Source organism: Pipra filicauda, unplaced genomic scaffold (assembly GCF_003945595.2).
Source record: "Pipra filicauda isolate LSUMZ 115617 unplaced genomic scaffold, ASM394559v2 scaffold114_size2234877_pilon, whole genome shotgun sequence".
NCBI lineage: Eukaryota > Metazoa > Chordata > Aves > Passeriformes > Pipridae > Pipra > Pipra filicauda.
The window spans coordinates 1996007-2022677 of NW_024103596.1; the positions used below are offsets into that span (position 1 = coordinate 1996007).

General features: G+C 47.1%; 2 protein-coding genes across 3 annotated transcripts; both read left to right on the plus strand.

Moving 5' to 3' along the window:
• Window positions 1-18446, plus strand: TMCO1 (transmembrane and coiled-coil domains 1). Of its 2 annotated transcripts, XM_027740611.2 has the most exons (7): window positions 1-130; window positions 1452-1529; window positions 4791-4850; window positions 8051-8097; window positions 8703-8770; window positions 12340-12484; window positions 18110-18446. In XM_027740611.2, the coding sequence occupies exons 1-7, from the start codon at window positions 61-63 to the stop codon at window positions 18206-18208; spliced, it is 567 nt and encodes a 188-aa protein (XP_027596412.1). In that variant the 5' UTR covers window positions 1-60; the 3' UTR covers window positions 18209-18446. The 2 variants fall into 2 exon arrangements, with proteins under 2 accessions (XP_027596412.1, XP_027596413.1); XM_027740612.2 differs by lacking the exon at window positions 12340-12484 and having other exon boundaries at window positions 3-130.
• A 138-nt stretch (window positions 18447-18584) lies between these two features.
• ALDH9A1 (aldehyde dehydrogenase 9 family member A1) lies at window positions 18585-26071 on the plus strand. Its single transcript, XM_027740609.2, has 11 exons — window positions 18585-18792; window positions 19451-19596; window positions 20692-20821; window positions 21114-21248; window positions 21724-21920; window positions 22722-22862; window positions 23579-23767; window positions 24281-24368; window positions 24717-24858; window positions 25381-25493; window positions 25598-26071. The coding sequence occupies exons 1-11, from the start codon at window positions 18612-18614 to the stop codon at window positions 25690-25692; spliced, it is 1557 nt and encodes a 518-aa protein (XP_027596410.1). The 5' UTR covers window positions 18585-18611; the 3' UTR covers window positions 25693-26071.
• The last annotated feature ends 600 nt before the right edge of the window (window positions 26072-26671 follow it).

Sequence of the window (26671 nt, forward strand, 5' to 3'; positions counted from 1 at the left end):
TTCCGGGTGCCGGGTGCACTTCCGGGTGCGCGGCGGCGCTGCCGGGGCGGGGGCACCACCATGAGCACCATGTTCGCTGACACTCTCCTCATCGTCTTCATCTCCGTGTGCACCGCGCTGCTGGCCGAGGGTGAGCCGCGGAGCCCGCGGGGGCGGCTCCCCGAGCGCCGGGAGGGAGCGGCTGGAGTGGGGCGGTTGGAGGCGCTGGGGCTCAGGGCCGCCTGAACCTCACGGGCACCCTGGAGGACAGCGGTGAATAAACCCCGAACAGCACTGGGTTGTGGTGCAGAGGAGTTGGGTTGTTCCCTCTCGCAGGAGGGGGGGAGGATGAAGGAGGACACGGTGGTTTTCCACCGTAGCTCTTGTGGGAAGGACGTGAAGAAACCGCCTGAACGTGCGACGGTGGTGGCTTAGGCTGCTTGAAGGGACTTTTTGTTTTTAAGTGCTTGAAATAGGTGCAGCTTTTTAAGGATGAGTCGGATAGGTGCCTTTTTGGGGTAGTCACAAGCCAGAGGCCCCTTTCCTGGCACTGAGCTGTATCCCTAAATCCCCTTTATCCCCTCTACCCCCAAACCTTCATCCCAGAGCTGCAAGACACCACCTTTGTGCATCCCAAGGGAGAGTCCCCAGAGGAATATGGCACTGGCCCTCTGGGAGCCCTCCTGGCATTAGGGGTTGTACTGTGTACACATCCTCTGCCTTTCACAGCACGGAGCTGTGTTGACCTGGGAAGTGTTTACAGGGTTCCCTCCCCTGCAGCTCGTGATTCCAGGGACTCAGCAGCACAGCCCTGCTGTCAAGACATAGACAAAAAAAAAAAGGGGCCAAGAGTTTTGTGTAGGGGATGATATTGAGCTGCTCACAAACCTCTTGTGGCTCAACTTGTTTTTATCATGTTTAAGTGCGAGAAATTTAGACTGGAGAAACTTTTGAAGTATCTTCTAGTCTAGTCTGATATCTTAATTTACCTTTTCAAAATGTGATGCTGCTAATGGACAGGTCCTGGTAGGAGCCGGAATTATTCTTCAGGCCTTAATTAGGTGGTGTGAAAAAGCAGAACACAAAGATGTTTATTGCCTTAATCAACCTTTGATTTTTAAGGTGAGCAACAGCTGGTAAATATGAGCATGAGGGAACTGAAGCTGGTCAGTTTCTGAAGACATTTATTTTATATGTAGTTCATATATAAAATTAAGAACTAAACAAGTTTTTTTTAGTTTTATATATAGCTTATTTCATAGTTTATTTTACAGTTCTGTTTTACGTGAAACATGCGAAGGGGATATGAAGGAAAGGGATGATACCTCTTGCTGGTTCTTTGTGCTGCCTTGGCTGTGCTGTGACGTGGTTTTGTAGACGCAGTGTTTAATTTTTGCATGTGCATTTGCTCACTTGCATCACTGTTATTGCAGGGGGCCTTTGCTTACCTGGTTACTTGCTGTTTGTTTCAGGTATCACTTGGGTGCTGGTTTACCGGACAGACAAATACAAGAGATTAAAGGCTGAAGTGGAAAAGCAGAGCAAGAAATGTAAGTACCCTTCAGACATCAGGGAACGTGTCCTGCTGCTCCTGCTTTAGCAGGTGTCAGATTGAGTAATGCCTGTGCTCTGAGAAATTTCTACAGGGGGTGAGAACTTTCTGCAGCTTGGATTTCATAGGAGCCAAATTCTACAAGTTACATAAATCTGTAGTGAGGGGACTTGTTTCTGTCCTTAATTCTTGTCTTTTGCTGGAGGAAGCTCAGCACAAAGACCTATTGCCTTGTCTGAATTGCCCTTCCTGTTAATGGAGTAAGAGATGGGTACTGGCATCTGTTTTTCTGAACAAGAGTGGCTAATGTCTGAAATAAATGCCTGAAGTGTGTTCAAAGATGCAATTTCTGCCTTTCAGGGGTGAAAAGGTGAATTTGAGGTTTGTTGTGAGAAAGTTCTGGGGTTGAGTAATGAATAACATGAGAGGAAAGCATTATGTGTGAAGATTAGGAGTGATAATTAATGACAGGGGATGAGTAAAGACCAAGTCATCACAGAAGGTCTGAGCTATCAGCTGATGTAAAATAAATTATACTAATGTAAACTGAAAACTAACAGAATTAATTAAGGAAATAAGCTCCATTTTCATTCCATAGGGAGGACATCAGAGAGACCTGGGAGCGGTTGAGCAAAGGATGAGGGAGGAAGGGGAAAAGGGAGCTGAGTGTGAGCAGTCAGAAGATGTGCTTTGGATATTAAGAGAAATGGTAAAGGAGAGGGGCTGATCATGAAGTGTTTCAATGGACCTGTCTGTACTGGAAGCCAAGGAGTAGAGGAGAAATTCATCTGACCTTTCAAACTCAACTATGTGAACCCTACACAGGTTAGAGCAGTAGGAGACTGCACAGGACAACTGGAGCCAAAATAGAGCTGGTTTTACCTTAAAAATATTTCACTGGGGTGTCAGTGCTCCTAATGCACGAGAGAACAATATTATCACTTATTGCTCTTGCCTGTCCAGCTCATTCCAGCCTTCCCTGAGGCAAAATAAACTGAGGAGTTCAAGTGTAGTGTGCTTGTGTCACAGCTCCTACATTGGGGCTTTTGTCACCACGGCAGCAGCAGACAAGGATTGCATCTCTGCCTGCCTCACTTTAATCCCACTTGTCCTATGTGTACGATGGAATTAGCCCCAAAAGAGCAAGTTAGAGAAGTAGTTGAAACCCAGCTGAAAACTTAATGTCCTTGTGTGTTTGTGCTGTTCAGTTCCGAGGGCAGTTAGCAGGGCTTAATCTCCGGGGCTTAATGACTGCTGTAAGAGTTTAATGCTGTTTGTTTTTATAGCTCTCCTGGTATCTAGGCTATCATCTGTGAAGGGAAAGACCTGAGGTTCATGCATCTCAATTAGTTTCTGATCTCCTTGTTCGTTTCCCCACCCCAAGAAAAAAAAAAAAGGTAAAGCTAAATAAGGAGTCACTAAAAATTCAGCTTTGCTTTTCTTTTTCCTTCCCCTCCTGTTCTGAGGACAGCTGGCTGACCTGGTGGCTTACAACTTGCTAAGTGGACCACTTGAGCCACACCTTTCAGCTGTTATCTAACACATCTGAAACAGGAAAAAACACATTTGAGATCTTTAAGCTCTCCCATGAGAGTCCTAGTGATCCTTAGCATTTGCAAAAACAAAGGGGCCCGAGTAATGTGCTTAAGGAGACATTGTTACTCCTTAGTTTCATCTCTTCCTGTCCTCCTGGGGAGGAGGCACAGTTGTCTGAGGCTGCTGCAGAGATTGTAGTCAGTGTTCTGGGGGTAGATTTGCAAGGCTAGAGGCCGTCCCTGGAATTTCTGCTGTGTTGTCATGTATGTTCCCGTGTCTTTAGAGACTGCTTGACACTCTTTGTTCTGCTGGAACCATAGGAGAATTGGGGCTGTTCCTTTGGGTTGGCATAAGGCTGTCTCGAGTTTAGAGTCAGGGGCCATGGGGTTATGTGGACCAGGGTAGGGGGGGACTGATCAGGTTTCCCCAGCTGGCAAAAGGAAAGTTATGGAGAGAGCCTTCTGTGACTGCTGGGTTCGTTGAGTCATCTGGCACCTCTCTCCAGTATTCCCTAGGGCACAAGCTCCCTGTTTTTCCCCTTGTTTCAGCCTGCCTTTCGGAGATGCAGTTGTTCTTAGGAGAAAGCAGTTGTCTCAATACATTGCCGTGGAAGAGATGATGTTCAGGTAACTTGTCTGGGCCAGAGTGGTTTTCTGAGCAGTTGTGACTGACTCACAGGCATTGAGTAGGGCAGCTCTACAAACCCTCGTGTGGCTTGGAAGTCTGGCTGGTCTTTATTTCCTCTGTGCTTTGAAATCAGGGCTAGAAGGTCTGTGCTGAGCTGGTCCTTCATATGGGAGGACAGTCCTAGTGCTCAGGTATCTGTGAGCTAACAATGAGCCAAATCTCTCTTGATAAGGTAGATATGGTAGATGCAGTTTACATAGATAAAGGAAAAAAAGGGCTGCTATCTGTTGCTAGATCATGGTCATGCTTTATCATCCTCACTTCTTGTAGTACTTTTGTTATAGTTCTTGAATTAAAATATCTCTTACTTCCTGGAGAAACCCTGCTGTCAGCAGAACATTTGCAGACGGGCAGCACATTTACCATGTTACAAGTGCACTGTGCTGGCTCTATGTGAGCCTTGCTTGCTGCAGTGGTAGTGGGTTGCAGATGCCTGGTGAGTGTCTGATTTGGGGTTTTATACCTTAGAGCTTAGGCTCCTACTTTAAAATATTGCAAATACTTCAGTACTAATTAATTGAAGAATGGAGAGGCTGTGGCTGACTGCTTGGGCAGCGTTTCCCCTGAGAATGCCGGCCTGTGGAGAAGGGATGTGCGAGAACACAGGCTGTCCTGTATTCTGCTTCCCACTGCAGATAATTGTGAGCAGAGCTGACCACAAAGCTCTTTTCATTGCACTTGCTGAATCAAAAGTACTGTCTAGTACTAATGACAAATCAGCAAGGGTCACTTGAGCCAAAATTGTCCCCAGACTGCTCAGTCTACAATGTAATGGGCTCTTGACAGGGTTCTAAATTAACCCTTTAAATATGTTGATATCTTATCCAGGGTTTTGAATTTTTTAATTGTAGTTTTTAATTGATTGGTGTAATCATCCCTGATAGTTGATAACTTACTGATTCTGAGTATGTTCTTAGTCATACCTAGCTGCTTTGTGCCCCACTTCTCTACAGGAGTAAAATGTTTTGTTTGGTGTGTGGAAAAGGAGTGGTGGTATCCCTGTGCAGAAATGATGGAATATCTTTTCCTTTGGCAGTGGAAAAGAAGAAGGAAACGATAACTGAATCAGCAGGCCGACAGCAGAAAAAGAAGATAGGTAAGACTGGTGCCTCAGAAATGAGGGAAAGCTGAGAAACTTAAGTCATGATCCTTTCAAAAATATTTACTTATTTGCCTTGCTCTTCCAAGGCAGGAGACATCCAGCCTTCTGATGGCTTTGGTCACATGGGCGGATCACTGAGAGGAGCAGCACCGCTTGCTGAACTCATTGACTTTCTCTCCCATTTTAGCCATGATTGTTATTAATTTCTCTTGTCAAAGCTCTTTGCAATGCACTGGCAACTTGCAATAGCTGTAGGACTCTGTGATTGTAATTTTTGGATCTTTTTTTTCCTTTTTTCCCCTCATTTGAACACTTCAGAGCTGAAGGTGTTTATGTTGACTATAACTGTCCTTAGATTTATCTCAAATTTGATAAACTAGTTTTGCTCAATTTTAGGCAGTGATTTATTTTTCCATTCTTTTTCATTGTCAATAAGCTGAAGTCTTCCTAAGGTAACTCTTTAAGTACTGAACTAAGCAAGAACAAGGTAAATAGATGCTTAAGGGACGTGAGCTTTTAGGAAGTTCTGTTATCTGCAGGACTTGCAACGTGCAGCAAAGCTCAGTTAAGTTATTACAGAAATTGTGGCAGGAACACTTCTGAGAGCTCCTGGGAGTTGGTTTCCTCATTCCTCTGTAACTCCAGGTAGCTGGATTAGTCATTTGATCTGTACAAAGCTTGGGAATTATAAACACATCTTCAAACAGTTCTTCCTAGGTAGAAAACCTGTTGTCCTTAGATTCCTGAAGGGACAGGAGCCAAACGCTTCCTCTTGTGTGTTTTCAGTTCTTCATCTTGAATAATCCCTGTGTGGGATGAACACTGCCTGGTGGATGAGGCAACTTTGAAAGTGACCCTATGTAACAACTACACATAACATTAAAAAGTGTGACAGTGGCTTTTTTTTGCAGGGCACCGTCCAAGCTATGTTCCTAGCAGACAATATTGTACTTGTGCTTGGACTAAACTAATAAACAGTAGAATCTGAGGAATTCAGATGCTCCACCAATTTTTTTATACGCTGAAATAATCTTGTTTTGCTGATGGAAAAACAAAGCACAAAGGGACTAAGATCAGAACTTAGGAAGTGACCACTGATTTTGTTTGCTGTGATGCTTGCTGGCCAGACCGAAGATACTGAGGCTGATTTTTTTATTTTTCCAAGTGCTGCATAACTTCAGTATCTCATTTGTTTTCAGGCAAAGCTGAATTCCTGATGTTTCTGAAAAATTAGGCCCTAAATGTCAAGCTGGACTTCCAGAAAATGACTCACAGCTGTTAACTGCTTTTGAAATCTCTGATTTCAGTAACTCTATTGGATGTCAAATCACTCTGCAAGATGTGGCATTGTTGTAACAGCAAATTTACTTGTGCTGGAGTGCCTCTGAATTCTACCATTTTAGTTAACGAAAAATAAATATTGACTGAGGCTTTATGGATAAGTAGCAGCTGTGGTACAGACCTGCCTCAGTTGCCATCTGTTCTGTGTGCAGAATAAGACAGGAGGTGTGTGGATGATATTTCTTGGTTTCATAAGGGGTGAATCATGCATGTGCACAAGGAGGTAGGGTGAAAGTTGCAGGAGAAGGCTTAATTTGGTGCTTCCTACTTATGAAACTTCAGTTCACTTTACACTTAAAAATTTCAGTCACATTGTGTCTAAATCACCTTTTGACACTGCTGGGAACAGGACACCTTTAAGATTGTGGTGTGGCTTTTTGTCATTTCATCTTAAGAAATTAATTTGTTAGCTTAAACTTTGCTACTGCTTTCTGTTTCCATGTGCCTCTGGAAGGAAAGACAGTGACATTATCAGGAATCCACATGAGTGCTGGATGAACAGTAACACCCAGAGCCTGTTTGTTTGGAATTTGTAGAAATAGGTGAGAGACAGTTCAGGTATATTGGGGGATCACGGCTGTGTTCTTTTCCTTGTGTAACCTTTAGCCCACCTAAAAAGATGGCTAGTTATGTAGCAGAGGGGAAAAAACAAGTATTTGTGCCAAATGTGATTCCTGAAGAACTGGCTTGAGGTTGCTGAAATGTCCCAGAACAAAATTCTCCACCTGGGTCAGGAAGCAGGTGTCTGGAAAGTTCCTGCCAGAGTGGATGGTTTGTAGTTAGGAGCGACTGAAAATAGCCAAGAGGATTCTAAGAAATTGGGTAAGGGTGTTGCTGTTGCTTTTCGTAACACTGTGAGTCTCTGTGCTTAGAGAATTGTGGAGCTTCTGTTTCATGGGCCTCTTGTACTGAAACTTCAGTGGGATCCCTGGAAAATCACACTTGACAGTCCTTCTGCATCACTCCCTCTTCATTCACGCTGTTCTTTTGATATTTCTTCATCATCCACATCCTTGCTTCAGCTGGGTGTTGCTTCCAAGGCCTGGCTGCCCCTCTGGATCCTCAGTCTGAGAGGAGCACAAGGGATGATGGGGACATGGGACAAAAAAGGTGACAGGTAGTGGATAATGCTCGAGGCCAGAGCAGTCCTCCAATGAGGGGCATGGAAAATGTCCTCTCTGATCTCTGAGTATCTTTGAAGTTTGTGGTGACTTAAGGACAGACTAAATTTCCAAAGGAGTATTTTAAAGTATTTTCTGCAAAGCACAGTAATACACACATTACTGAATTTCATGTAGGAAATCTATCTTTGGAGAACCTCCTAGGTGTGACAAGAGTCCAAAATTCATTAGTGAGACAAGCAGGATGTTGGCATTGCTGAGGTGCAGCTCCCAGCTCTTTGTATTGTTTCAAAGTCCCTTCTGACACCTCCAAAATGAAATCTTTACTTACACAACGTATTTACAGTGGTGTGTGGCAAACTGAGACCACTTTCTTTGGGAACTGTGATATAGGGGCACTGTCTCTGTTCTCTGGCAATAGTGTTCATGCTACTGTGTCAGTTGGTTGAGTTAGCAAATCTGACATTCGGTGCATTTCTTTCAGAAGTGCTGAATGTGTGATTCCAGCCACCTCCTCTCTTTGTGCCAGCCTTGCTGCATGTTGCTGTGGTGGAGAAATGGTTGGCTATGTACAGTTTTTTCACTTTCTACTGTCTGGCAGAGGGAGCTGGAGTTGATTTTGGAAGTGTTATTTGTTTGCACAGCCAAAAAGGTTAAGTCTTCCTGGAAATGAAAACACTCTGGTTTCTGGGTTGACAGAACTGATTATAACTGTTGTTTTTGTCTTTGCAGAGAGACAAGAAGAGAAGCTGAAGAATAACAACAGGGACTTGTCAATGGTATGAAAATTAAACCCAGTTCCCAACTGCTGGGGATTTCAGTCAGTTTTCCACCAGAAAGACTTTGTTCAATTGGCAGACATAGCTGCTTTTCTTCCTGAAAAGTCCTTCTGGGTTTTCTCTAATAATTCTCTACAGATTTTAGTGTGAGCCACAGAGTTCTCCAGCAGTTACTGCCTCATCTCTCATGCCAAACCTTAGCCATTTTCAGCTTTATAAGTCTCCGTGATGTTTTCAAAGTAGAATTTGTCTGACTTCTTGTAACTTCAGTCATTGTAATGATCCCCTGCTGACTGGTTGTGTAGGCTTAAGGAAAAAAAGAGCCTGTGGAAGGTAACAGGAAAATTCTGGAGCACTTTTTGGTTTTGTTGCCCTGATGCAATTCCTCACATCAGTGGCCTGCGCTGTGCCTGCCTTTGTACCCAGCTGTTGACCGAACTTATCTTTGGGAGTTCTTCAATCACTTTTATAATCCCTCTGTCTTCTGGGTCATCATTTTACCCTGTAGATTTCAGTGATCTGTACAAAGCCTGTTCATGAGGGTGTGAGCTCATAATTCTTCAGTGTAGGCCTGTTGTTTTGATTATCTCTGACCTTTCTTGCAGGTTCGAATGAAATCCATGTTTGCCATTGGCTTCTGCTTTACTGCCTTGATGGGAATGTTCAACTCCATGTAAGTATCAACTTCCTGGATTTTTTTCTTAAATTTTTGTGGTGAATATATTCTCCACCTTCCCTTTATCACCTCAGATGTTGCAGTGACAGAGTCCAGCCAAGAACTGTAACTAATCTGTATAAAATGGATCAATATTTCATATGAAGATGGGGTGGTTTAGTCACCACATGCACGTTCTGCTCAAGAGGGAACATTGAATACTGAAGACAATCAAGCTCAATAAATTGCATTCAGTCTAGACACAGCTTTAATACCCTTTCTGTGTGGGAACATCCTGATTAGGGCAAGTTTGGGAGATGTCAGGCAAGCAGCTTCAGTCTTCAGCTACTTTGGCTTGACTATAATAGTGTGACCACAGAATGCTCTTGCAAGCAAAACTGGGTCAGCTCCCTTGTCCTTAGAAATGAGCTGTAATTGCAGAGTTTGTTGTTGCCCTACTTAAGGTGATCAGAGTCCAGATACTGGCAGGTCCAGGCATGGGCTTCAATCTTCCTTTGCTTTAAAAGTGACCTGGGATAGGTCCAGTTAAAAAAAAAAAAAAGAAAACCAAACCAAAGATTAAAAACCCCCAAACTGGTTTACACGGTTATAGAAAGCTTTGTTTCAGGTGTGCAAATCTGAAAGACTTGTGCTCGACTTTTAAAACTTGCTTCACTTAAAATGTGAACTGTTGGCTGTTAAATCTGAAGATGACATGGACATGATTAGGATAACCTTTAGGAGGTTGCTTGATATCTGGGCAATATGCTTGTCCTCCAAACAGGAATTTACATCGTTGGGCACCAGAGTCTTTGGCCTCTGTGCTGGCAGTCCCTAGGATACAGTGAATTGTTATTTTACTGGAGATCTGTGGGTGGATAAATTGCAAACTTGGGGTAACATAATAACAGAAGTGCCACTGTGTGGATTCTTTATTTATTCAGCTTAGTCAGACTTCAGCATCTAGCATTCTCTGGGTGCTGGGAAGCTGAGCAGAGCAACACGGCGCTAAAGGACTCTAAAATTTGGGTACAGTCTTGAGTCACTGATGTCTCATTTCACTGCAGCCCTGAGCAGGGCTGGAGGTGCATCGTGAGTCACATCCCCAGCAACAAGGTGTCTGAGGGGGATTTATAGTGCTGCACTCGAGGCCTTCAAGTGCTTTCTGTGCTATTTGGGTGCAATACAAACATCAAGACCACCCCTGCACTGAAACAAGTGGAAAAACAAAAGGCTTTACCCTACTCTGCCCACTTTCCTATAGGGGGAAGAGGCAGTTGTTCTGAGTATTCTGTGCCCAACTAGTATTACAGAACTGTAAATTTATTAAGAGCTTTAGGAAGGAACTGATTTGGGTTAAATCCTTTGTGTCTCCTCCTTCCATAGATATTAACCTTAAAAAAAAAAAAAAAAGAAAAGAAGAAACCAGCAAACTTAAAACCCACTAAGTTTACTTGCCTTGTTCTTCTTTTGAGGATTCCTGCCCACAGAGATCATGCTACTAGACAGAGGCTTTATGTCAACCTTTGGGCATGTCTTTCCTTTAACTGCCTCTTTCTTTAGAGGGAGCATGAACAGCAGAAGTATCCAGAGACCTCACTGATTGTTAGAGCTAGAATAACTTTCTTGCTAATAGCTGAGGTTATTGAATTAGAATCTAAAGATTTGACTGCCTGCCCTTTGGGGCTACATAATTAAATCCTTGCTCCCGGTCTCAGTACAAAGTAGCCAGTGGACCTGAATCAAATGGCAGCTTTGGTGGGTGGTACCTGCACTGTCTGAAGCTGACAGTGGTTTGGTGGAGCTGATTCTCGTGTACTGCCAGTCTCTTGGCACAGTATAAAGAGTAGCTGCTTGTTGCAGGAAGAGCAGCTCAGTTACGGATTTAGGAGGCTCTTAGACTTCCTCTTCTCCCTACTGCTGGTTCATCCATGGAGGCACTGTGGGTGTGGTACGAAAAGGAGAAAAAAGGGTGGCTGAGGCTTGCAAATGGCTGCAGCCACATTTGCTGCTTTTCCTGGTCTTGAGTGAGGTCATGGCTTCAGGGGACAAAAGGAGCAAGGAATTGTGTGGAAGCAGCATTTTGTGCCACCCTTTGGATGAGTATTATGCAAATGCTGCTACTCTGTGGCTGGGCACCTCACGTTTGCCAAGTGCCAGCTCAGCCAAAATGGAAATTACTGGGATGAGCTGTTCTCCTTCTTAGCGTGTCAGTAGTAATGGGGCAGCAGGTTGGACCATGCTGGAAGGAAGCGTCAAGAAGGCTGATTTAAACCCAAAGAGCAGAATGCTGTGCTCAAGACAAGCAGCTGAATGACTGTTGTGGTTTAAAAGGCAGCGAGATGTGTAGCAGTGGTGGCCTCCAAGCCACCAGGGATTTTTCCTGGGAGAGAAATTAGCTTCCGTGTGTCTCAGTTCTCTCTTGCCAGAAACTTTTTAATGCAATCAATTCTCTGCCTTACTCTAGGAGTTGAGCATTTCAGTACCTCTTCATAACTGTGAAAACCTGCTGGAATTAAAAGCAGGTACCTCGGGGTGCTACTGCTGAAGTACTTGTCATTCTCACAGCAGGAATAACGTAGAATTTGAAGCCACTGGGGGATGTTAGAGGGAGATAAACATCCGTTCCGAGCTCCTTTGCCAAACTGCCTGTGAGATGTAAACAAAGTTGGCGTGTGTTTGAGCTGTAGCTGTGTGAATGCATCTCCACAGGAAAGAAGGCTCATTTAGAATCTCTTGAAACAAGAAACACCTGTTCGAAAATCAGCACATGCAGAGAAAATAACATCCAAATATGCACATGCTGATGAGGCATCATACACACTCACTTCAAAAGATTGGGTTGACTGTCTGGCTTGGGAGAAATCTTTGCAAACTGGCCAGAATTCACACTCTGCTTGATGCCCTGGAATGTGGACCTGGAGGAATTCCAGGAGCAGGACATGCCGCTTGGAATATGCACTATCATCCTGCCTCTGCACTGCCTTGTCTTCAGAGCTAATGCAGAGAAGACTGGGGGTATTAAATGTGTTCTGTTGATGACCCTCTTGTGCTGAGGAGTGTGGTTGCTCCAGGAAAGAAAAAGGTGTCTTTTGATTTATTCTCTGCTTAAAAAATGCTCTTTTGCTTAAAGCAAAGAGTCTGTCTTGTTGCAGTAACTGCAATACAGCAGGGTGACAGTCATCCATCATCTGTTGAAGTGCTGACTGGGAACTGATCTGCTAAATTTGACTGTTAAATAAAATGCACCAGAAAACTACAAAATACCGACCAAGATTTTATGAAACAACAGCTTGTCCAGTCCATCACTTAAATCACTATGAACTTCTTTGACTGTGCCAAAACTGTTATTGAGGGAAGCCTCCTTACCCTGTGGATGGTTGAGTGTGGAGGGTTTGGTGAGAGAGGCGTGCTCAGTCTCCTTGGTGGAGCATATGAAGAGGTGGGCTGGAGAAGGCAGCAAGGCTTCTTAGCCTTCCATGTGGTCTCATCTGCTCTGGTGGCCCGTTGAAGATGCTCACTTGTTCTTTCCGTATCCAAATGCTCTTTCACTGTCCCCAGTTGTGATCCAGTGCTCTCTTTTCCAGATTTGATGGCCGAGTGGTGGCAAAGCTTCCCTTTATCCCCCTCTCGTACATCCAAGGTCTCTCCCACCGCAACCTGCTGGGTGAGGATTACACCGACTGCTCCTTCATCTTCCTCTACATTCTCTGCACAATGTCAATCAGACAGGTGAGCACACTGCTGTCTCTCCTATGTGCCTGGAGCTGGGAAAGCACATCTCCATCCATGAAGAGGAATTTACTGCTGCAGTCCAGTATTGCACATATGATCTTTGATCCGTTGTTTGCCTTCATTCCTAGGCCTCATATTCAAAGCAATTCTAGGTTGAGATCATAAAAACAGTCAGTATCCTGGACTGGCCTGGAAGACTTGACTAGAGACTTGCACCAGGACTCTAGGACAGAGTTGGCAGAAATGGATTCCTGATTTGTATGATAACTTTGTGGATTGCCATACCAAGAGATTGTCTCCATCAGAAGCCAATCTGAATCCTACTTTTTAGTAATTATGACTTTTACAGTAATGTGTGCATCTTTACAAACAGTAGCAGCTTTAGGGGAAATTTCCTTGGTGACTAGTAGTTCTATAAAGGTTTCATCAGTCCATGAAGTTGCTAAAAAAGTGAGGAAAAAGTTAAACCTGCTCTTTTGGGTTTGTCCTTCCTGTTTTTGCTGACTGCCTGATTTTTTTCAGAGTCTTAAGAACTTTACCTTGGATGTCAAGTCTCTCCCAGTGTCAGGGACTTGACACAGACAGAGAGGGTCTGTTATGATAAGCCAAGAGTAGGATCCACACAACTCTCCAGATTAGCTCAGTAGTCCCATCTTTTGGAAGAGGGTGAGGATATCAGTGAAGATAAGAGAAGTGCCTGTTCAGGAAGGTTCACTGGCAGCCTAAGTGGCAGAATGGCCAATGAGGACAAGAGGACCTTCTCAGTGCAGCCAGTTTACTTTGTTTTCCAGATTTTCCCAGATTAATAGACTCTGGGGGCTGGATGAATGCTGGTGCAACTAGCTGCAAATTACCTGCGCTTCTGTATTTTGTTTGCCTTTGATTTTCTTCCTGAATTCTAGCTGCTTTTACTTGGGGGGTGGCAGGGGACTTAAAAAGACTTACAGCACATCAGCACAGGGAAGTGATGTGTTATGCCAGATGCTGTCAGAAGTTAGGATGAGCTTCATGGAGCAGCTCCATAACAGAGACTTCCTTTAGTCATGAAGTGCATGCTAATAAATGGAATTCTCCATAGCCTTTTGTATTGGATGCTTGTGTTGAAATGGATCTGTGTCTGGTCCTATGCAAAATTCTACATAACTGTAGAATAACTTATGTTGAAATGATCACTTGGAGTTCATCTGGCCCACCCCTCACTCCAGGCAGGTGCAGCTTCAGAGTACCAAAGGCCAGGGGATTCCTGACTGTTTGCTGCAAGACAGACTTTCACTTCCCAGTGACTTGGGAACTGGAGCAGTGTTTGCTGCTTTGAAAGAAATGAGACATTTTTAGCTCTTAAGATCACCTTCCAGAATTCCTGGTATGCTGTAGTCTGATGCTGTTCCTTCAAGCAGTCTTGTCTGGTGCTGCTCTGTGCTACTCACCTGTTACATGGGAAGTCCTCTCTTTGCAGTGTTGCAAGTTACATGAAACTAAATAGCACTGCCAGCAAGATTTTTCTGCACCCATCTGGTTGATTGGGGAACTCCTTTGCTGAAAAATCCCCCATTTTTGTCCAGAAATATAATTCCTGTGGTTAGTCCTAGTCCTGGGAATTTCCTGCTGTTTCATATGGTGAAATTGGTGGATGGCATGAACTCAGAAACACTGAGCTCTTTGCAGTGGTTTGGCCTTTCAAGAGAAGTTCTGGGAAAAAAATTGCCCCTGTGCTTGAGAGGTCATGCTGGAGGCCCTGTGGAGGAGGGAAGTTAGTTTATTGCTTTGGAGAAGGGTGTTTGTGCTCCAAAGTGTTAGACTGCAGTCTGCATAATGCTGCCTTATCTACCTGATCATGGTTAGCATGAATTAACATGGATTCCTGCAGTTCTCCAGCTGTCAGGCACTTTCTTCCTCCTTGGTACCTGGAGGGAAGGGCAGGGACACTCCAGTTTGCTCAAAAGGAGGAACTAAAGCTGTGATTGCTGCTGGCATCCTACTCCTGGCTTTATTGCTATTTGAAAGAACCTAGGTGATAACAGCATAGGGAGGAGGACTTTGAAGTGCTGTGAGAGGCCAGGGGAGAGGGCATGAAAGTAATTAAGGGCTTAAAATGGTGCCAAAGACTTGCACTTAATGCTTTTCAATGACCTTGGAGGTGAAAGTTTTGTGATCCTTTGTATTTCACTGTGTTCAGAAGGGGAAGTCTTGCCATGTTAGCTTCAAAACAGCTGCTAGCCCAAGGGAGGAGAACTGACATGGGAGTTTGTGTCTGGCTTGATGCTGCTCACACAAGAGGAGGAGTGGAGATGTACCAAAAGTCAGGGAACAGGTTACAAACGAACTAAGGAGATCATACATCCTTCAGCCTTCCCTGGAGCTGCCTGTGAAGGGATCAACGGCAGGGAAGAGAGATGCTCCTGTGAAGCTCAGAGGTGGAGGAACTCTTGTGTGTGTGAAAAAGCAGTGACCTGATGGGAAATGCAGGGGAGTACGTGAGGGTGGGAGGCTTAACTGGACGGTGGTTACATTAGTGGGACAGGCAGGAGCAGCATCAGGCACTCTCTTCATGGGGCCCTCAGGCGTGTGGGGGTGATAAACTCTTCAAACACTGACTGGGAAGCTTGCTGCCTGTGACCTGGCCAGCATCTCCCAAAATAGTCACCTCACAGTGAGTAACTTCCTTTGCGCTGTTCCCAGCTCTCCCTGGCACGTAAATCCTGTCTCCTAGTTCCTCCTGCCTTCCTGTTTGGAGAGAGGAGGGTTTCTGGGAGAGGCCTTCCAAGGGTCCTTGAGCTGTTGGGTTTCAGCTGGGAAAGTCTGCTGGGCTGGGTGGGAGGTGTAATGTCAGGGTTACATCCTCTGTCCCCGCTCCTGGTTCTGAGCTCCCAGCCTTCACCTGTGCTGTTTGGGAAGAGGGATATGCTGCTGTTCCTCGGGCGTTTGCTGGTCTTCACTTCCTTTTCACACGCATCTGAACTGTAGATTAGGCTGCTTGTCACTGAAACGTGTTCCCAGTGGGAGGGGGAGCCAGCAATTATCCCTCCTGCCAGGAGTGCACTTTCCCACAGAGCCTGGTCTTTAGGGCAGGGAGCCACTTGCTGCCTTGAGGCCCCTTCTGGGTTTGAAGACAAAAGCAGAAGCAGATCCTGTCCTTCCTGCAGTCATTTGAGGGCAGATCAGAAGAGCTTGGATGGAGAATTTGGATTTTTAGTCTTCCCTCCATGCTCCTGAAGGTAATGGTCATGTTTGTGTTGGAAGTAGACTCTGCAGACTTCCTTGTGTAAGGTGTCCCACAGCAGACAGGACAAGGTTTCTGCTGAACCTTGCCCCATCCCTGGTGTTTCCAGCTTTGTAGACTTCAGGATTGCTATCCAGAAAAACTTGCTTTGGAGCTAGTGCATGATGCTATCTGCCTTCCACAGCATGGAGGGGACTACATGGAAGGATAATGCTGGAGACTGACTGTGGTCTGGAATTCACATACAGACTATCATCTCCCTTCCTCTTAGAACTGTTCAAGCAGTTGGAGTAAACTTTAGCACCACAGTTCTCCTCTCCCTCAATGCTAAAAGGAACAGGTCGGAGGCAGTGCACACTTCTTCGGTTCCATGGATTCTCTGCTCCACGGGTGAGCCGGTAGGAAGATCATATGATACTGGTCCTGCCTGCTGCTGGCTCTGCAGCACCCTCTGGTGTTACTGGATCTGTCCCTCGGCTGCTCCTGTTTCCTCCTTTCTGTCCATTGCTTGACTAAGGAGGTGCCGAGGGGAGCAGCCTCGCAAAGGAGTTAAATGCTCTCGTGTATGTTCAGTTGCTGAACATCAGCCAGTGGCTGGGTTATGGACTTTTGGACCTCACGTAATTCCTCTTCAAGTGTTCCCCTCCTTTACTGTCATGCTTCTGTGTGGGCTGAAACCTTCCTTTTCATAGTCTCCACCTGGAATGATTCCTGATTGTTTTATTTTAATGTAGCTACTGTGGAATTAGAAAACTATCTGCCTTTTCTTTTTCTTTTTTTTTTTTTTTTGGTTTATTCTCCTTCCTGTCTGACATATCCTGACAGTTATTTTGCAGAGGACACTCAGGTTTGAAGAGAATCCTCCTTCCTCCTTTTGTTGTCTCAATAGCCAGGACTCAGCTGGTGACATGAGGAGGACACAGTTGTTTTCTTCTTTCCCTTGCATAAGATGTCCCTGTTGTGCCAGCACTGCAGGAGCAGCACCTTGAGCTGGAGTTCCTTACAGTGAAGCATGAAACCCAAAGATGGCTCTTTGTAGTCATACTGTTGTGAAATTTAAAAGAAATTTCTCAAAAATCAAGAAAAACATAAAATTTAAATATTCTGCTGTGATTTTTTTTTTTTTTTTTTAAAAAAAGCTTATGCCTGGCTCTGCTAATTAATTCTTTCCCTGTTTGTTGTTTTCCACTGAAACACCCTGCTCGGATGCAGATGAGGTCATCTCAATAGTCAGGTTTTGGGGTTTGCTGCATACGTCCTGTTATCGTGCATGTCTCCACCGCCCCATTGTTCTGTCTGCAGCACTAGCATTCATGCTAATTCTGTGCCTAAGCTCCTGACTTGGACTTGGCACACGCTGTGGTTGCCATGCTGCTGACCCAAATTCCGGCTGCATTAGGAGAGGGCCTTCCTCGCCAGCTTGCAGACCCTCTGGCTCTGAGGGCCGCCATCAGCAGTGCTTTCTGGAATTTAGGAAGACCAAGGGCTGTGTGGTGCTGCCCGTGAGCAGCTGTTGGGAACCTGCTCCTGAGTGTGCACTGCAGTTAAATTGCAAAGATATCGTAGGTTGATTTTAAACCAACACGTGCATGAAGACACTGACAAGGCACCTGCCAGCTGACTGTGGGGTGTGTAGCTGCAGGTGGAAAAGAACCCTCAGCCAAAATGTGGATTTGGTAACCAGAGGCTTTTTTTTGAGGTGGGGAAGAGTGGCCCAGCTCTAAATGTAGCTGTTGGGGATGATTGTCTGGCTCTGTGCTAAGCTGGGTTGAACATACAGGGATAGAGGTCCAACAAACAGTAGCCAGATGGATAAGGCTGTGTGGGCGAGAACCTGAATCTGTTGAAACTAGTGGGGAGGTTTTACTTGTGCTACTGGAGAGGGTCCAGCAGAGGCCACAAAGATGATTTTGGGGTCAGAGCATCTCTCTAATGAGGAGAGACTGCAGGAGCTGGGCCTGTTTAGTCTGGTGAAGAGAAGACTGAGAGGGGATCTCATCAACTCACATAAATATCTCAAAGGTGAGTGCCAAGAGGATGGTGCCAGACTCGGTTCACTGGTGCCCAGTGACAGGATGAGGAGCAGTGGATGTAAACTAAAACACCAGAAATTTCATCTCAACTGGTGGAGGAAGAACTTCTTTACATTGAGGGTGGCAGAGCACTGGAGCAGGCTGCCCAGTCTCCCTCTCTAGAGACATTCCAAACCCACCTGGATGCATCCCTATGTCGCCTGCTCCAGGTGACCCTGCCTTGGCTTTGGGGGGGTTGGACTGGATGATCTCCAGAGGTCCTTCCAAACTAACAATTCTGTAACTCTGTAAGCAGAGTTGGGATTTCTTCCTCTTTGTCTCCCTCATCATGGTCTGACACTATCCTGCTCTTTGTTCTTGTTTTTGCAGAATATCCAGAAGATGCTCGGTCTTGCTCCTTCCCGGGCTGCCACCAAGCAGGCAGGAGGCTTCCTTGGCCCCCCACCTCAGGCAGGGAAGTTCTCCTAAAGCACAGCCTTCATGGAAGGCCTGGCCAGTGCACTAGACTGCCTTTGGGAGGTAACAAGATGGGATTCTGCACCAGGCATCACCTGTCCAAACAAAACCAGGCTATGCAGTATTGAAATCATCATCCATTTGGAGTGTTCCACCAGCAGTTGATCGCTCATCAAACCAGGAAACATCTCTGAGAAGATAACTCGACCTTTTGTTTCTGAGAAATAAACGGCATGGGCATGTTAATTAATGAATGTGTCTTAATTGGGTGATGGAGCGCCGCCCGGGGCCGCGGGTTCGGCTCCATCCCGGCGGGCACGCCCCTGGATGGGGCGGGACCCGCGGCCCTGGCGGGGGAAAAGCGTCGGTGGAGGAGGCGGTGCCTCTCGCCGCGGCGCCTCTCGGGATCCCACCGATGTTTGCACAGACCCGGCTGCCCACCCTCCTCCCCCGGCTCTGCGCACTCGCTCCCAGCCTCGCCATGAGCAGCGCCACCGGCACCGTCACCATCCAGCAGCCCCTCAACTACCGGGCGGGCGCCCGCGTCCAGCCCGCCGACGGCGGCCAGGTGGAGGAGGTGTATGAGCCGGCCACAGGTACCGGGGTGGGGGTAACCCTGAGCCCGAGGGGTCGGTGCACGGGAGAGCCTCCGCGGTACCTCTCTGCGAGGCCTGGGTGCCACCTGTGCGGGTGTCTCGCACGCCCTGCTGCTCCAGTGCCACCGTGCTTTGGTGGCCCTCCTGCCTCCAGCCTTTCCCCATCGTCAGTCTTTAACAGCAGAAGCCAGCTCTCGTTGTCAGTCAGGCAAAAAAACCAGTGGTGCTTGATCTTGGCAAAACTCCACGATTTAAATATCTCTAAAGTTATTTATTTTTAGTTATCAGTGCCTAGGGTTCAGCGGAATCACTTCGAGAGTGTCTAACGACTCTGAGGAATGTGTAACTGAGTCCTGAAGATGGTGGTAGAAGTGTAACAAACTCCACGGGGAAACAGAGGAATTTTGTAACAACTGGAGCTAATTAGTAACTAGAACGTGGCTGTGGAGGGTGGCAGCTCTTTTAATTCAGACCAGCTGAATTACAGCACTTCTTCTATAGCAAATTCCCACAAATCAGTGGGAATCATGGGGGAAGTTCTGTCCCTGGTATGGGTGGCTGGACTGAACTATTTGGGTTTTGGTGCAAGGTAAACCATGTTCTGAGCCCCTTTTCTGAGACTTCCATCTTATTTATCCCCTGTTTAAAACGTGCCCAGGTCGTGTGCTATGCAAGCTGCCCTGCTCTGGTGAGAAGGAAGTTGATCTGGCTGTGCAGAGTGCAAAGGCTGCCTTTAAAATATGGAGTCAGATGTCTGGCATGGAGCGATGCAGGGTGATGCTGGAGGCTGCCAGAATTATCCGGGTATGTCGTGGGAGACAGCTGCATCTTTTGGGGAGGAGTGGTTCTGTCTGTGAGCTTCCTTGTGGGTTATTGTGGCTGTTGGGGCCTTCCAGCAGGCTTCCAGAGCTCCAGGAGAAGCTCAGGAGTTAAAACCCACCTTTGGCCAGAAGAGACAGGAGGCTGCCTTGGGCAGGGGTTTGCTCTTATCACTGAATTCAGCGCCCGTTTGTGCAGCTTTGGTCTTATCACTGGATTCAAGGCCAGTGTGTGCCATCTCAGCTTAATTCTGTTGGAAGACATATAAAACTGAAGCCATCCGGTCCACATCTTGCAGGGCTTGTGCTTCTTTAAACAACTCCAAAGATTAACTGCATAAGATTTCAAAGCTAAAATTGCATAACTCGCATTGTTGAACTTTTGGCTTGTTGGAGGCCGTTGTCACCTGACTGGAGTGTGTCTTGGCAGTAAGAGAAAATAGGAATACTGGCTTTTTTCAGATAATACACGTAGGAGAGGATACACTTAAGTGAGCTTTATCACAAACTTCTTTATGAGATAAGGTTCTTGAGCATCAAAGTTAATCTTCATCAAGGCACCGATCTGTGAGAACCCAGACCTTCTTTCCCCAGTGTGTATATGTCATGAGAAAACTGTTTTCTTTCTGCCAAATTCCTGCTCCTGCCAGACAGCAGGATAATATTTCTGCCTGGGAGCTGGTCTGTCCCTAGCTGTGTTGCTTTGCTTGTCCTTCACTAAATCCTCTGGTTCCATCCTGGTCTTGCTGTTTGCTCTTCTTCCCAATTTAGTTCTGCGAACTCTAATCGTTGTTTGCTAGCCAGCTTCTAAGTTCGTGTTTGTTCATGTCTTAGATAAACAGGGATGTTAAGCAAGACTGGACTAGCAGTGAACTCCAGCACCTTTCTCTTTGACATTCCCCTGTGCTCAGTCACCACTGGGAAATTGATGTATAGCAGTTGGGAATGACCCTTTTGGGGATGAAAGTTTCCCATGTCAGAATCTCGTTTGGGACTCATGTGCTTGGGAAGCAGCTGTCTCCTTGTGGAGTTCTACTATGGGCTTCTCTAATGTGCTGCCTCTGTCCTATGCCTCTCACAGGAGCAGAGAGAAGAAATTGCCACCATGGAGACCATCAACAATGGCAAGTCCATCTTTGAAGCCAGAGTGGACATCGACATATCCTGGCAGTGCCTGGAGTATTACGCAGGGCTGGCAGGATCTCTGGCTGGTGAGGATGTTGCTGGAGTTTGCTCTTTGTTCTCTGTCCCACATTCCCTGATATCTCTGATGGCACAAGGCCATCTTTGCTGCTGATTTCTCTAAGAGATGGACCATTCCATTTTCTGAATATCTTTGAGAGATATTCTTTGCTGCTGCTGTGGGCACTCACACACGTTCTGTGAGCTTGCTGGGGTAAAACCGTGTGTCTGTTCTCAGGCAAATCCAGGTCTGACCCCTAAAGCTCTGGTAAGAGAGGAAGGGCCTTTGCTCTTTTCTACCTTCTGGCTGTTTGTTTGCAGGTGAACACATCCAACTTCCTGGGGGATGCTTTGGGTACACTCGGAGAGAACCACTCGGGGTGTGTGTTGGGATTGGAGCCTGGAATTACCCTTTCCAGATTGCCTGCTGGAAGGCTGGCCCGGCCTTGGCTTGCGGTAATGGGGACCTGCCCACACAAGCATCTCTTCAAACCAGCTCATCCTGTGGGGAAGAGTGATTTGGGGGATAAAGTCTAGGATTACCTTGAAGTGTTGAAGGATTAGCAGAACCTTCAGGCTGTTGCTCTGGCAGGAAGGGAAAGGAAATGAAAGCAGGAACATCTCAGATGTCAAGAGGGTGGGAGTGCATCATGAAAAATGCTCATAGCTTGGCTCTGTACCAGAAGAGGAAGGTCTCTGGAAATGTCTGCAGGGCAGGACCAGCAGTCCCATCTCCCCCAGCCCTTCCCAGCAGGAAGTACACCCTTTTGCTAGTTGTCAGTGATCAGCTGAAAGTGTTTCCTCCTCTTTTGGGGGAAACTTATGGCATCTGTTGAGACAAAGTCATTGTGTGTGGTGGGGATTTGTTTTGTGTTTTACCTAAAGCATTTGGGGTGTTAATTCCATTTTGCCTCTTTCTGGATTCCCTTAGGCAATGCAATGGTCTTCAAGCCTTCTCCCTTCACCCCAGTTTCTGTGGTGAGGTTGGCAGAGATCTTCACAGAGGCCGGGGTGCCCAAGGGGCTCTTCAATGTGGTGCAGGGTGGGGCAGCCACAGGCCAGTTCCTCTGTCATCACCCAGATGTGGCCAAAATCTCCTTCACTGGCAGCGTGCCAACTGGCATGAAGGTAAAGGCACCTTTGCACTCGAGGACACAGGGGGCCTGCTGTCAATACTTCCTCGAGGTTTTCCAAATGAGGCTTGTAAAAAAGGGGTGCAGGTTGGCATTTTTGGGACTGAGCAAGGAGGTGGCACGTACAGAGTCATGCTGGGGATCCAGTCAGCCTGCTGGTCTTGGGCATTTGATCCTTTCAGAGGAACCCCTTGGTCATCTTCGCTTGTTTACCCGTGGTTGCAGTGAAGTCTGAGCTGCCTAAGTGGATGTCGATGTGGGGAGGAGGGTATGTAAAACAGCAGCACTGGGAAACTGCCTGAGTGTTTCTGGCGGTAATAATTCAGTTCAGCTGCATGCAACCTACTGTTTTCAGGCAAGAGGTTAACATCTGTGAATTTGTCACCCTCAATTTATTATTCAAAAATTAAAAGTCCCTGGAAGGACATCTAGAAATAAATTCTGATTTTGAAAGAGGGGAAATGTCCTTTGAATGCTCCCTACGTGTGTGCACGTGTGGGTTGCAGTGACACAGGTGCAGCTGCAGCTGCTGGCAGCTTTTGCTGAACATGAGGATTCCTGTAGATGCCTCCCCAGGTTCTGTTGGGTTTATCTTTAAAAGAACAAAACCCAGACTCTCTGAGGCTGTCCGGAGTCTGAACTAAGCACATCTAGAAACCCAGCTTACCCTTCGTGCTGCTTCTCTTCTTGGTGAAGGGCCCTGCATGACCTCCCCCTTTGGGTCTCTCTTGCCTCTCTCCACCAGCCTCCCCCTGGCCAGTGGATCACTTGTTTCTTCTGTCCTTGTTTTCCTCAGATCATGGAGATGGCAGCTAAAGGGATCAAGCCAGTCACCCTTGAGCTGGGGGGCAAATCCCCCCTTATCATTTTTTCAGACTGTTCCCTGGAGAATGCTGTGAATGGAGCCCTCATGGCCAACTTCCTTACACAGGGCGAGGTGTGTATCCGTGGTGCAGGAATGGCCCTTGCCGGAGAGGCAGGGTGGTTTCACAATTGGGCAGCGGAGCCCAATTCACAATTGGAGTTTTCCTGGTGAGGGATGTCCTAGAGCTCCTATCTTGACATGTATTTCCCAGAAGGGATTAGAAGGGATGCCCTTGCAGAAGCCAGGGCAGAGTGTACCAGCAGAGCATGCCTTAGCCAGTGCCCTGTCCTTCCCAGACCTGGAGCCTCCCTGACACCCAGTACCCAGCTCAGCACAGCTGCTCCTGTGTCCTGGGCTCTGGTCTGGCGCTGCTGGTGTCCTCTGGAGGGGCAGAAGTTTCCAGTCTGGTGTGCTGAGCTGCTGCACTGTGGGGGTCTGTCCTTCCTCAGTTTGGGATATCCACACGTGCTGCAGGTTTTGTGTAATCCTTTGCAAATTTGCTCAACGAGGTCATTTCTGGGAGCTGAGAAGTCAGCTCAAGGTCTCTTCTGCTGGTGACCTGATGCGTTTTTGCCACCTGGTGGCATCAGAACCACTATGTCCAACAAGGACTGCTCAGTGCAGCCCAGGGCTGCAGGGTAATCTTGTGTTCCTTGTTCCCAGGGACAAGTTAACTCTTGTAGCAGCTGTGGAGGGGCTTTTCTGAGCATCTCTGTAGCAGGATCCAAGCAGGGAAGGACCGTGGAGTGCTGTGTTTCCTATTCTGAGCAGCCTGTCCTGTATCCCAGGTGTGTTGCAACGGCACGCGGGTGTTCGTGGAGAGGAAGATCCTGGATACCTTCACAAAGGAGGTGGTGAAACGCACCCAGAAAATCAAAATCGGAGACCCACTTCTGGAAGACACACGGATGGGAGCCCTCATCAACCGGCCCCATCTGAATCGTGTCCAGGGCTTTATCAAGCAGGCCAAGGAGCAGGTGAGGTCGTGATGCTGCCTTGAGTGCCCTGAAAGCTCTCTCTCTGGTTAGACAAACAGATTGGCAACTGCTTTCCAGCCCCGTGCTTTCCTGGTTAAGCTGTTTTTTTTGTTGATGGGTGTTTTGGGCCACTAGATAGACAAGTCTATGGGACCTGAGGATGCATCCTAGAGTCCTGAGGGAATTGGCTGAAGTAGTTGCCAAGCCACTCTCCATGATACTTGAGAAGTCAGGGTGGTCAGGTCCAGAGGAGGGCCACAAAATTTATCAGAAGGCTGGAGGACCTCACCTGTGAGGAAAGGCTGAAAGTTGGGGTTGTTTGGCCTGGAGGAGAGAAGGCTCTGGGGACACCTGATTGCAGTGTTTCAGTTCATAAAAAGGGCTTATGAGAAAGATGGGGACAAACTTTTTAGTGGGGCCTGTTGTGATAAGACAAGGGCCAGGCAGAGCTGCAGCAACTGGGCAGGGTGCTCCTGGGTATGCCTGCCTACCTTCCTCTTGCCTCTTTCTCAGGGGGCTGAGGTGCTGTGTGGTGGGGACCTGTACGTGCCAGATGATCCAAAGCTGAAGAATGGCTACTACATGCGACCCTGTGTGTTAGGTATGATCCCTCCTGCTCACGGTACTGTGGTCTTATGTGTGGATGTGGCTGAGTTTCTTCTAGAGAAAGCTGTGTTCAGCATAACCTGGCTCTGTGTGTGTGGACAGGCACTTGCATGGGTGTACTAAACACCAAGAGAGGCTCCCAAGAGCTGCATCCTTCTGCTGTCAGAGGGTCTGACTGGAGTTGTGCAGTTAGTGGCTTTTGAAATGCAGGATGGGACTCGCTCCTCTGCAGGGAGGCTGTGCAGTGCTGAGCACTGTCTCAAAGGGTGTGTGGGTTGCTGAATGCACAGGCTGTGCTGGTAGCTCTTCCTCCTGAGGTACACGTCCTCTGTCATGCTTCCAGGGAACTGCAAAGATGACATGACATGTGTGAAGGAAGAGATCTTTGGGCCTGTCATGTCCATCCTGCCATTTGACACAGAGGAGGAGGTTTTGGAGAGAGCCAATGCCACCAAATATGGCCTGGCAGGTGGTGTCTTCACCAGGTATGACTGGGTAGTGTTGCAGGAAGTGTTCTAGGGAGGGGAGGAGAAGGGAAATACTGCAGCACCTCGATGCTGCTCTTGCAGTGCCTTGGTATGGGCATCTTCTTCCAGAAAAGCTGGAGCAACAGATTGCCAAAAGGGAAATCTGTAAATTATGTATCTCTTAGTTTTTCCTGAAGTACTGGGTGGGCCTAGCTGTCCTTTGGACTCCTCCCAGCCGGTGCTGGTGTGCTGCCAGCCTTCCTGCATCTCCAGGATGCACCAGGAGCCTGCTATGCTGCTCTTGGCCACTTGCCCTAATCTGCAGTGCTGGTGTCCTTGTCCTGCCCTCGCAAATCAAACCAAATTTTAGTGTCCTTGGGAATAGGTGCTACATCCTTGGAGCAGGGAAAGACAGAGTAGGGCAGGTCAGGCTCCAAACCCCACCGTGACCAGCTGGCCTTTTCTCTAGTGGGATGTCATCTGTCAGGAAAGGGGGGGATGAATGGGAGCAGATCCAGCTGAATTGCTCTTTTCCTGAAGGGATATCCAGAAGGCTCACAGGGTAGTGGCGGCTCTCAAGGCTGGGATGTGCTTCATCAACAACTACAATGGCAGCCCTGTGGAGCTGCCTTTTGGAGGATACAAGTCATCAGGTGAGCTCTGTCTGACCTTCCCTGGTACATACCTGTTACAGGGGCTGTGAGTGGCACCTGGCACTGCCTGGAGCTGCGTTCTCACTTCTGGCTCTTCCCTGCAGGATTTGGGAGGGAGAATGGACGGGCAGCCATCGAGTACTACTCGCAGCTGAAGACTGTCTGTGTGGAGATGGGTGATGTGGAATCGGTGTTTTAGGGGCTCTGGGTCCTGCTCAGGGGAGCATCAGCAGCTCCTGCCTGTCAGCCAGGGATGTAGATCGTGTACCCAGCAGTGAAGTACTCTAAAAAATTGTCAGTGCCTAGGGGGAACAGTGCTGGAGCAGCATTTAGCCACCCTGCTCCTGCAAGGGGGAAGGTACACACAAGGCTCAGTCTGGGGGCTTGCTGTGTCCTGCCTGGTGGACAATGGGAACCTTGGGGCAGGAGGCACCAATATGGCTTTTGGCAACAGCTCTTGGAGCTGTGTGATGTTATCAGAAGCTTATCAGTGACCAAGGCCTGGCCCAGGCTGCTTCCTGTGCTGTGTGCCTTGGTTTCCATTGCCTTCCACCCTCAGTCAACTTCAGTTTTGGCTTCTTAACTCTATGCACATATAAGCTCTTGGACAAATTGATATCCTGGAGCTATAGGCTCTGTCTGTTGTCTGACTACATGAAAGCCTTAGTGTAGGACCGTTTATTCCCTCTAGCTCCCTTGTAACCACAAGTTTTGTTTTTTCTATCTGTACCTTACTTACAAGTGGGACAAAATACTGTGGGAAGGGCTGGCTGATGCTGCCTGGGACAGGCTTGTCCCTGAGAATCACCTCCACACAAGAATGGTAGCAAGCTCCAGCATAGGATAATGAAAGCTATTTTACTTTCTCCCTGTAAACTTACTGTTCTTTATACACATGATGAAGCAACAACTTTAAATGTTTGCCTATGTCTTTTTTTTAACAATCAAATAAATACTAATCTGGAACATCTTAGCACAGAGTGACATAAATTGAGTGGTCCAGAAATGGGGCTGCTGCTGTGTGGGTTAAACAAGTTCCAAGGTGGCTTTTCAGTCACTAAAATCATAAAATCTAGAAAGAACATCTGTGCCCGACAGGCAGATTTCTGTAGTCCTGCAAAACCAGAGCCACTTTAGAATTCTGCAGAGCTTAAATGAAACACTCTAAAACTTTAGAA

Excerpts from the sequence above, each read along its gene's own strand:
- TMCO1 (XM_027740611.2), top strand. The coding sequence starts at position 61 with ATGAGCACCATGTTCGCTGACACTCTCCTCATCGTCTTCATCTCCGTG. Across the intron at positions 4,851-8,050 it reads ACAGCAGAAAAAGAAGATAG|AGAGACAAGAAGAGAAGCTG; the intron begins GTAAGACTGGTG and ends TTGTCTTTGCAG. Across the intron at positions 8,771-12,339 it reads ATGGGAATGTTCAACTCCAT|ATTTGATGGCCGAGTGGTGG; the intron begins GTAAGTATCAAC and ends TCTCTTTTCCAG.
- ALDH9A1 (XM_027740609.2), top strand. The coding sequence starts at position 18,612 with ATGTTTGCACAGACCCGGCTGCCCACCCTCCTCCCCCGGCTCTGCGCA. Across the intron at positions 20,822-21,113 it reads GCTGGCAGGATCTCTGGCTG|GTGAACACATCCAACTTCCT; the intron begins GTGAGGATGTTG and ends GTTTGTTTGCAG. Across the intron at positions 23,768-24,280 it reads TCAAGCAGGCCAAGGAGCAG|GGGGCTGAGGTGCTGTGTGG; the intron begins GTGAGGTCGTGA and ends CCTCTTTCTCAG.